An 11,197-nucleotide genomic window follows, 5' to 3' on the forward strand; every position below is an offset into this window, starting at 1 on the left:
GGGGCATTACAGTGACAAGAAACGATACAGAATGCCGGGTTTCGTTCGTTGTTTATGTTTATTTGGAGTCGCTCCTCGGTTAGAGAGACGGCTTAAAGGTAGGAATGCATAGTTTGGTTTATTTAAAACCGAATAAAGTCATTCTGCTATCTTAGAAAAAAATTAATACAACTAATTCGTTGAATATTTTTGGCTGACTTCACACAGTACTCCGTCTTAGGTTAACGCGAAAAAGTAAACAAATATGGCAAAGGGCAACAACATTTCGTCACGTAAAAATAAATGCTTAAAAATAGATCATTCAACCGGAAATGTGGAGCCAATACCTTTTACTGTGCGTTTTACATAAAGTGTGTCTCTATTGCATAATCTTTCGTTTGATTGATGCTTTTGCAATGAGGCAAGAATCAATTTTGGTAAGAAAATTTTCTGCAAACCTGGTGTAACAACCGGGTGCCTTATTTCTGCATGAGCAGAGCGAACGTACCAGCAGCAAGCCTAGATTGGATTCACAACGGATAGATTTGCTTCCAGCTGGCGGCTTCAGTAATGCATAACAGCGCATGATTGATAAGAAACTCACAATGTCGTGTGGATACAATCCATCCGTGCCGATCTGAACCGACACATTGTCTAGTCGAACGTTCCCTGATAAACTTAGCGAAATCGGTTTGGAATAATCCATATAAAATGACTGAAAATGACGGGTGCTCGTCGAGATTAATTTTGTCTTTCTGTGAAAAAGTTGTTTCATCGTAAAATTGATCAGTAAAATTTCACCTTCGATTACCATAAATTTTCCCTAAAAAGCATGTTTTGCAGCAGATGCCACAATTGATTTATTAAGTTGATGGATTTTACTTTCTAATGTGAGCTTTCGCATTCTATAGAATGATAGAAAATAATTTGAAATCATGGAAGCATTCCATGTCGAGATAAAAGGTTTTTCGTTATTAAAAATTTTGATGTGGTTCAACAATCATCTTTCCGGACTTACAAGACTGAGGGTTGGTTTCTTGCATATTCTTGCTGCTGTTCAATTTTTTGGATTTTTCAACGATACATGTGTGCATAAATCCCGTTTTAATAATATTTACTAAGCAGTCGACGGCACTGACATGGAGCACATCAACTGTCTTCATAATGGTTTATTGAAATATTTGAAAAATTGAGATCGATCGTTTCGATGAAAAGTCGATTGGCAAATCTCTCTACCGTAGTATGCTCCATAAAAAAACCTTAAGGGAAAAGCAATCGATAGGCGTAGGTCGTGGGCGTTTTCCTACGCTTGCAACAGACGTGATGCTCATACGTCTTAGACCGGATGCGTGATGTCAGCGATAAGAAAGCCCAGAAAGTAGAAGCACCATTTTCTACCACCGGAGAGGTGTTGGAGAAGAAGCTGAAAACATTACAAGAAAAAAGGAAAAGCCGGTACCACGCAATGTGGAATTGATGCTGGGTAATATACGTACGTTTTAGATTCATGGCGAAGATAAACAGGAAGCAGCGATTGAATTTTTGCACAATTGTTTTGTGTACTTTATAAGTAAACAAACATTCTATCGAAGGTCAAAGACAGACGTGCCCAGCCTGTAGCATTTTCCATTTGTTTCACGTTACAAGAATTTGTAAATGTTTTAATGTAATCATGCACAGTGTATATAAACGGGGTATTTTTGTTTCTCCGTTAGCGTTGCTTTGTCGATCGCTCTCTTTAATAAAGGTTATCATTGTGTACAATTTGACTTTAATTTCGTAACGCTCCATACCACAAAAGTATTGCTCGCTGTAATCTGTGGCCTATCCTTCGTGGAACTTTATTGTTTTCCAAAACGGAAACAACACGAACCTCAAGAAACACGACCCATTTTAGCTCTCTTGCCCTCTCCTAGCTAACCCAATTAGAAGGAAGTATTTCAAAGGATACCTTTTCCAGCGCGGAAGTGTCCAGCTCATTTATCGTGAAGCAACACTTTTCGGGCTGTTTACGAACGAAAAGAAGAGGGAAAAAAATAAACGTTTTTCACCTGACTTGAACTGAAGTGATTGTTTTCCCTGTTTTCCTCACGGGAACAGGAAATTGTACCACAGGCACCAGTAGAAAAATGGTAAAAAGGTGAGAATTTGTTGACAAACAGAACAGGGTAAAAAAAACGGTACGGTACGAACGAAGGCTTTTGGCTGTAGATTAGTGCCTACAACCCAAATTTTGTCGCATAAGATAAAGGACTTCCTGCGAAATGAACTGGTGAAGTTCTAAGGAAACTCTCGAAACAAAGCGCCATATCTTGCATGAAATACTTCTACTGTCTTAACGAAGCGTCGGATCGAACGTTTATCGTTCGCTGGTACGCACGTGTAAAACAGAAGTATGGTGGAAAAAGATGTATCCACTGTTGCTCATCATGCTATTCACAGATACAAATGTTCTATTTCACATAGGTAATTTCACTGCAGCAAACTTTGAGTTCATCCTAAATTTGTTGCTCAATTTTCAATTAGCAGATGTATGTCAGATAGCATGGTGTCAAAACAATAAGAAACTTCTCAGCCTTACAATCCAACCAGGTTGGGGTTCCGAGAATGGCCACGTTTACCGGCAATATTTCTAAGTTGGTACGTACCGGATATATTTCGTTTGACACAGGTAGAACTGACTAAAACATGTACCTTGCTCAGTTGAATCTTCATCAATACTCAAGTTTGTGTGATTTTATCTTTGCGGTTACCGATGTCACGTACGAAATATTGTTTAGGTGAAAGTTATTCGGCATTCCAGACAGCTGATAATTAAAAAGCCACACAGTCTGTGCTATTAGTTTTATATTATGTTCAATTCATAAATCGAAATCGGTATCGTCATTTTCAAGATGCTGTAAGCTAACTTCGAGTATCTGCGTGCTATTTGGTTATCTCAACAAGATTGACCTCAGCATCGTTCTCAGGTTCCGGGTCCAATCCAAGTACTCTCAACGACGGCAGCGCAGCGAAGAATGTCGAATATTCAAGATGGCCGAAAGGATTGTTCGACAGCAGCAGCTCCTCCAGGTTGGGGAAGCTACGCAAAAACTCCGTTGGCACAAAATGCAGACCGTTGCTGGACAAATCGAGGCTAACGATGGTTGGCAACAGCAGTCCATCGGTGTTCAGATCCGTTGCGGTCAGCTGCAACGACGAGACATTCAGACGCGTGAGGTTGTAAAAATGACCGATCAAAATAAACTCCAGCTGGGGATCTAGGGGGTTATCGGAGATATCCAACGACTCGAGATGGACGAACGGCAGCAGGGACTGGATGGAGGGCAGCTGGTTGGACGATAGATCAATGTTAACGAGCGAAAACTCTTGTCCAGCCGACGGGGCAACGATGTTTGCAATCGAATTGCGCGACGCTCGCAGATCCTGCAGAGTCGTGGTGAAGGCGAACGATTCAAGCTTGTTATCAGCGACATCCAGTTGTCGAAGCGATTCGTTCAGCTGACTGAACTCGGTCAACACGAAGCGGGTTAGTCCGTTGTTGGCAATGTTCAAATTAATCAACGAAGGATTTTTGCGGAACAGCTCCGTGTCCAGGTCGTGCAGCTGATTGTTCTGCAGATACAACGACTGTAGATTGGGTTGGTTGTTAAAGACGGCCTTATCCAGGTTGGTCAACTGCAGCGAGTTCAGCCCGATTGTCTCCAAGTTTTGCAATTTGTCAAAAATGGACGCCGGGAGTTGGGTCAGTTTGTTCTCACCCAAGGTAAGCACCTTAAGACTTTCGAGGCCCTCAAACAAACCACTCGACAGCTCCTCGATGCCATTGCTTTGCAAGTTTAGTACTTTAAGGCTGGTGAATTTGGCAAAATCGCCATCCTTCAGCTGGTGGATTTGATTTCCTTCGAGGTAAAGCTCCTGCAGTGAGTTATCGTTGGTGAAGGCCTCCGAGCCGACCCGTGTCAGCTGGTTATACGATAGATCCAGTACCACCAACTTCCGTGAGGTGCGGAACAATCCTTCCGGGAGCGCAGTGATTATATTTCCCCGCAGAAACAATACCGTCGGATTTAGGGAGCCGAACAACCAGAACGTTCCTGGGTCGATCTCCGCAATGCTGCACTCCTCCAGGCTTAGGAACTTTACTGCCCGGGGCTTGAGAAGGAAATGTTTCGGCAGTGTAGGCAAGCGAATGCCGTTCATCGAAACGGTCTCCAGGTTGACACTCTGCAGCAGGAAGGTGTTGGGCAAATCGGTGAGCGGATTGTTAGACACATCTAGCGCTAGGAGCTTGGGCATGCTCTGCAGCATCGTGGGGTCTAGCTGGTTAAGGAAGTTGTTGTTCAGCGTCAACCTCTTCAGGGTACTGAGAGGTGCGAATATTCCATCCGGAAGGTTCTCGATCTGATTGTCGTGCAAGTACAGCTCGTTCAGGCTCGGCACGGTCGCAAACGAACCCGGAGCGACGAAGGAGATAGCGTTGTTCGACACGTTCAGCATCTTCAGCTTGCCGAGACCGTCGAAGGTGTCGAAGAGTAGCATCTGGAGGTGATTCGATCCGATATGCAGATGCGTCAGGAAAGGAGATGCTTCGAAGAGGCCGCTCGGTACTACCTCCAGCATATTGCCGGCGAGGTTCACTTGCGTCAGTCGCTTCAGACCGGCTAGGAATTCAATCCTCGAGAAACGGTTGCCCTGGAGTTCGAGCGTCTGGACGCTATTGTTTTGGCGCTTGAAGAATTGGTCAGAAAGCGCCGCGAGTCGGTTATGCTGTAGGTGAATGACGCGCAGTTTTGGGCTATCGACGAGCGCATCTTCAGACAGACGGCCCAGCAGGTTCTGACCCAGGTCCAGTTCCTCCAATAGCGGTAGCTCGGCCAGGAACCTATCTGGCAGCGTTTCGATAAGGTTGTTCAGCAGACGGATCTCTTTCACCTCCATATTCTCCAGGAATAGCTCCTCCGGGACGGTCTTGATTTTGTTGCTACTTGCCGAAAACACTCGCAGATACGTGAGTCCAGCCAGCAGTTCCCCCGGCAGCTCCTCGAGGTAGTTATCGTCCAGCTCGATCAGCGTCGTGTTGACCGCATCGTGGAACGTATCGGGCGCGATGTGCGTGAGACGGTTGTCGTTTAGCAGGATAGTGTCAAGGTTTTCCAGCGCGGTCAGGGTGCTGCGATTGAACGCCATCAACAAATTATTCCGTAGGTCAAGGGAGAACGGCTCGACGGACGGAAACAGCAGCAGCTGGAACTCCTCGATGCGATTCCAGCGCAGCTGTAGCTCCTCGAGTCGGCTGAGATTTCGCAGCAGTAGGGGAGGAATCAGCGATAACGAGTTGTTGCTGAGCGTTAACACCTTAAGGTCACCATTGTTGGCGAACAGGTTCTCGTGCACTTCTTCCAGCTGATTACTGTCCAGCTTTATCGATTCCACGTCAACCAACGGGTCGAACACCGTTTCCGGCAGGCTCTCGATGGCGTTGTGCGACAGGTCCAAGTTCCAGATTTTCGTACTCTGCTGAAACACGCCGGCTGCGAAGGTGCGGATACGATTTTTCGACACCGTCAAGTAGTTCAGGTTCACCAAATCACGGAACCATTCCGGCGACAGCACGTCCAACCCTATATCGATCAATTTCAACGTCTTGAGCGTTCCGAGCCCGCGGAAGATGCCTTTCGGTAACGCCTCCAGCGGGTTCTCCGCAATCATGATGGCCGACACTCGCCCTAGACCTTGGAAGGCGTCTTCATCCAGCAGCCGCGTGTGCGTCTGGAATAGCCGGATGATGGTCGCATTCCCGAGCAGAGCGAACGCACGGCCTGGCACGTACTCGAGCACGCTATCGGTGAACAGAACCGATCCGAAATCGGATGTTTCGCCGTCGCCACCAGTTAGCACCAGCTGGTAGTAGGGCAAGTTTTTCGGATCGCTAACGCGCACGGTGGCGTTGGTGACGGTGCATCGGTTGCCCTTGTTGATGCAACTTATCGCGGTTCCTGTGGCTTCGCCGGCGGAAATACGGCTTCCGGCAAGCAACGCCACGATCAGCACGAGCTGCCGGAGTCTGCGGAAATGTTTAGGACATAACAAACAAACAAATAAACAGACCAAATCACCCCCGTTGGCAAAGAGTCGGAGGAACAAACCTCGCTCATGCACTTATTACTTACTGCAACAAAACGGATCCCCGCATATTGCTTCCTTCAACTCGACCAAATCGGGAAGCGAGATTTCCTACAAGTGGCCCAAAATTCACCGCACCGGCAACTGTCGTTTACAGGAATGCTTTGGAGCTTCGTTAACTCCCAACTTTGTGGTAATTGACACGGCACGTCGGCAACGGCAGCCAAACGACTGAGTGGACCAAGCCCGTGCACGCAATTACTAGAGTACTCTTTGGCCTACGTTGGGCCGCGCAAATTATCAGCCCGATTCGGTTTCGCCCTTGAACTCGCGAGGTTGGACGAGAAATTTTGCGCGATGTCCGGGCGGTTGCGATTATTGGACAACTGGCTTGATAGTGCCTGTTACTCCTGTTTCACAACCAATGGGCTTGAGCTTGGTTGGCTGAACCCGGCTGGACGGACAGGTTTCGAGATAATTTTGGTCGAAATTAACGAACTCATTTGATTATGTTTTCGTGGAACTAATCTCCTGATGGCCAGCTCTAGCTTGCAGGTCAATAGATCGCTGGCACGTGATGGATTTTGCCCCGAACGCTAAAACTCATGCTGGTCAGGGAATTTGCGAACTAGGAACTAGCTCTGGTTTCAATCTCTGGACCACAAGAGTACAGTTTGACATCTGACATAACGAGATGATTTGGTAGGATATCAATATATAACCCTAATCATTATTCGGGCTGCTAAGCCTCGTTCAGGAATTCGTGTAAAATTGAAAATTTTGTGGCGGGTTGGTAGTGTAACGGTGGGTTTCAAAAGTTGCGATCAGAATCAAATACTTCATCAAATCGAATTAATTTGGTTTCTTGGATGCTTGTTTGTGCGGAACAAATAATAAAGCCTCTCAATGTAATTACTTTACAGTTGTTTACAAAGCCCTGCATCGAACGGAAACCTTACGAGGATAACAATGTTTATATGGTTCACAACATTAGCAGGGGAATGTGTAACAAGATGCCTCGGTGGGATAAAATGCACCGGCATGATTTTCACTGAATTAAGACATAATAAAAAAAGCGTGGCGTGTCTAATACATCCAATATGAATTTCACAGCTCGAAACTAAGATTCATCCGAGAAAATAGTATAAAACAGGATAAAACTAATTATGAGTGAAATCCTGTGTCAAAATAAAATATGGGAATTACGTACACATTCATCAAGTACCTCAATATGTTATTTAACAAATACTGTAAACAATTGGATTGAAATCACATTAAATTACAGTTATACACATATTCTACATTCTGTTGGAGATAAAAAGTGCTCCTAAGAATCTTCGTTATTTGAGATTGCGAGAAATAACAGTTTTCCGCTTGAAGAGGTCATATGGCCTCATATCACCTTACTAACAACATATGCGACAAACTATTCGTAAATCAACAGTGAGCAGAGTTTTGTAGTATTGTTCAGCAACAAATTAAACAAATTTATAGTTATTCGGGGTGCAAGTTTCATATTTCAACATGGATGCAAAATTCCACTTAAAGGCTAACTGCCAAATGATTTTCGGTGGAATTGTTCTCAATCATGCACATACAATGGGCTTTTATGTATATTTAATTTACGCGAACTGCTTCCCGCTACCCATTTTTTCGGTATCGTCGCATAAATCTCGCTTATCTCAGAATATCCCAGCGCACTCGCATCCGTACAAACCCGTTTCGGGGGAGGCCTCTCCGATGTAATTTGTTCAACAGACGCAAGGGCAGTAAATGTACACATAAACACACACGCGGGCGGACCCATTCCCATCCCAACGGTAATATAATTAGCGCTTCACGGTAATCACCCCGGTGAAAGAAACATAAGCCAATCCCTAGAGTTCGCTGCTATGCCACGTGGAGGACTCCTTTTCGACAAAAATCTCTACTCACCGGAGGGTAATAACACTGAATTACAAAATTAGATTGTAAAGTTACTGCCTGTAAATGCTTTGATACGAATGCCAATACCGGTTTTTCACCAAAAACCAGACACTCGTAAACCAAGCCCGACGGCCCGATTGGCGTGGGTCAATCTAGAGCGGTCTACGACGGTAGGTTTAGGAGCAAAGATTGTTCCCCTGAAGGGACACACACGCGAGTTTAAGTGTTTCGAATGGGCCACCGAGATTCACCGCAGAACGGACACAAAAAACACTAGGAAAATATGTTATTGAATTTAAACATTTTACCACCTGCTCACGCACGACGGAAACAAATACTCAAATTCATCCTTAAAGTTTACCTAAGAAAACAAAAACGATAGACTATTCAAGCAATTGAATGAAAATGTAATCCTGTGAATTTAAAATCAAATGTTTTATAAATTTAAGAAATATATATAAAGCTTCAAACATTATTTTAGCAGTTCATAGATAGGTCTTGTAAATGCTTGAATACTTCATTGATAAGGCCAACATTTGACGCTTTTTGTGAGTCACTTGAAACTTCTATTAATCATAGAAAAAACAATGCACAAGGGGTCTCTCGATCTTTCTTACTCGTTTTGATTTTTCATTCGTTCATTCGTTTTATCGAATTGTTGATGGATTCTTTCCACAGTGGGTACAGTTAATTCGTTAAATAACATTCATCCCGCTCGCGCCGCAAAAGGTATTTTGATGGTGAATGTAATATGTTGTAAGCCGTCTCAAGCAACCGTAGAACTTGGTCTGAACTTCACAAGAAAATACCGCCCACCTCTCACCCGACGGAATTGCGCCGCGTTTGATCCGTTTTTACGCCGTCAAAGTTTGGCTTTCAGCTGATATTAAAAGGATTTTGTGTTGGGAATTTTTCTACCCTCGCTTTTTTCCAATTTGACTGTTTTCAACATCCACCGGTTCGCTCGCTAAGGAAACCCCGATTTCGGCAAATGGTTTTTGATTGCCTTTTGCTTTGTTCTGTTTTGCCTCTTCGTCTGCTAACTGTTCAGCAGTCGACCGTATTCATTGGAGCTACCGTGCGCGTAAACGTTGCGTGTTTAGGCTGCATTGGATAAACATCGAATCGATTTTGTTTGTTCGCTTCGTTCAAACGTCTCCTTGACACTCGAGAACGATGCGACGCAGCGATTGGTTTCCGCTCGGATGGTCTTACATTATCCCGAAAGTATTCACTCGGAATCACGAGTCCTGGAGCGTCTCCCAGCCAGCGTATGCTTCCGACACTGCGGAAAGGTCAAGTAGAACGACGACGACACTAGATGGTGTCACAGCCAGCAATGCAACAATAACATTCTGAACAACTCGCGGAAACATTGTGCACCATTTGTTGGCAGCATGAAGAGGGCGGAATGGAAAACAGGGATTCATTTGGAGACCATGACGCCACCATTCGGGGTGCTTTTACTTGATCCGCCCGATGGGAATCTGTGGAGCGATGAAGTGCTCGTTAAAGATTGTTGACTTTAATATCAACTTTCAAGGGCGTTTGGGAGCATATTTGCCATGAGCTACGGTTAATGGAAAACGAAATGGAAACACATTCTAATACGTCCTTGCTAAATGCAAACGATGACATTATCAGAAATTAACAATTGGATCAACTTCATGCACTTTGGGCCATTTTCAAACTGCAAAATAAAAAAGCAGCGCTTCCTAGTTTAAGCACATATTTTTATATAAGAAGCGAACATTTTTCCACAAAAACTGTTTCTTTTCTAATTCTTGCAATGCTTGAAGTACGATGATCTCAAACAACTGAAAGATTTCCAAAAAGAGACAACTTTAATACTGTACAGCAAAAACCCTGCATAGCGTTTGCTTTCATGGTTTTAAGTGTTCTCGGTTTCATTAAAGTTTCCTATATTTCGAAAGTATTTCTTATGTGTACACCCCGTTAAACAGCTCAGGTGGCCATAACAGTAACGGTCCGGCCCCAAATTGGCTATCGGGAGCCAAAACGGTAAAATCAAATGAAATAAGATCTCGAAAAACTTCCCACGAATTACAAAACATTCAACCCTTTTCAGGCAAACTCAAACACGGCGGTCGCTGACTGTTTGTTGTCCAAACAATCAACCGCCGGCCACCGAAATGACATGCGAGTGACAACCATTTTTCAGTCTGTTCGCTTCGGAAGCCTTTTTCCGGCTCCGGGCACGGTCCTAGACCCAAAACGGTTAAAGCGATCCATCGATGAAGCACTCTGGCTTAGGCGAGCAGTCTACTAGGAGTGTCTTATGGGGCCGTTTTTATTTTCGCCCCTAAGGAAGATGCGCCCGAAAGGACGAGATCTGATAAAACTTTTAACCCCAAACCAAATGCAGCTAAGGAGGGTTAGTACAGGGATGCTTCCTTCCTTTCGGCGGATTTTGGTGCGGTTTCCGAGCTGATGAAGACGTGAGCATCTTCGGCACCCAAACCCTGCGAATCCTTCAGAAACAACCTACGCCATTTTGGAATGCTATGTCGAGCCGCTGTAGGAACGACCCCAAAAAAAGGTTGCGAAAAAAAACTTCTAATGGAGCATTTCAATGGAAAGAATGACGGTAAGAATGGTGATGAAAAAAAAGTTTACCACCACACACTGGCGATGCATAAAACATTTCAGCAGATAAAGTTTGATTTCTTCCGAAGTCTGCCACATCACCCCCAGGCACGAACGAACAAATGCCAATACAATCATAAAAGTTATCGTGCCGCTTCGAAAGTTAGCATAAATACCAACCATGTATGCACTAACTGATGCAATATTAGAATAGTAAACAACATCAAAACAATAACAATTATGCATGTTGATCTTACTAAACACATACAGAGTGTGGAACGTCAAGAGAAGTTTGATTGTTTTATAAAGCTAACCGACTTTATACATACACTTAGATTGCACATTTACCTCAGTATATATTTTACATGATACTGTTCGATATTTAAGGAAAGTTCTTTAGCGGGAATTGTCCATTAAATACTTAGTTATTTAACCTTAAAGTCTCACTATATAAACATGGATGGTTGTTTAGAGGACTGAAATGTTGTAGTTTATTTTAAACGAATTAAATAAAGTGCTAGCGTCTAGGAGCCAAGCATTACTCTGAAGTAACTCAACG

At 44.0% G+C, this 11,197-nt stretch overlaps 1 protein-coding gene across 1 annotated transcript; it reads right to left on the minus strand.

Annotated features, from left to right (window-relative positions):
• Positions 1-2,904: 2,904 nt before the first annotated feature.
• On the minus strand, positions 2,905-6,175 carry LOC131293837 (protein toll-like). Its single transcript, XM_058321890.1, has 2 exons — positions 6,153-6,175; positions 2,905-6,046 (listed from the first exon to the last, which is right to left on the minus strand). Exons 1-2 carry the CDS (start codon positions 6,173-6,175, stop codon positions 2,905-2,907), a joined length of 3,165 nt encoding a protein of 1,054 aa, XP_058177873.1.
• Positions 6,176-11,197: the final 5,022 nt, after the last annotated feature.

This window comes from Anopheles ziemanni, chromosome 2, assembly GCF_943734765.1.
Source record: "Anopheles ziemanni chromosome 2, idAnoZiCoDA_A2_x.2, whole genome shotgun sequence".
Lineage (NCBI taxonomy): Eukaryota > Metazoa > Arthropoda > Insecta > Diptera > Culicidae > Anopheles > Anopheles ziemanni.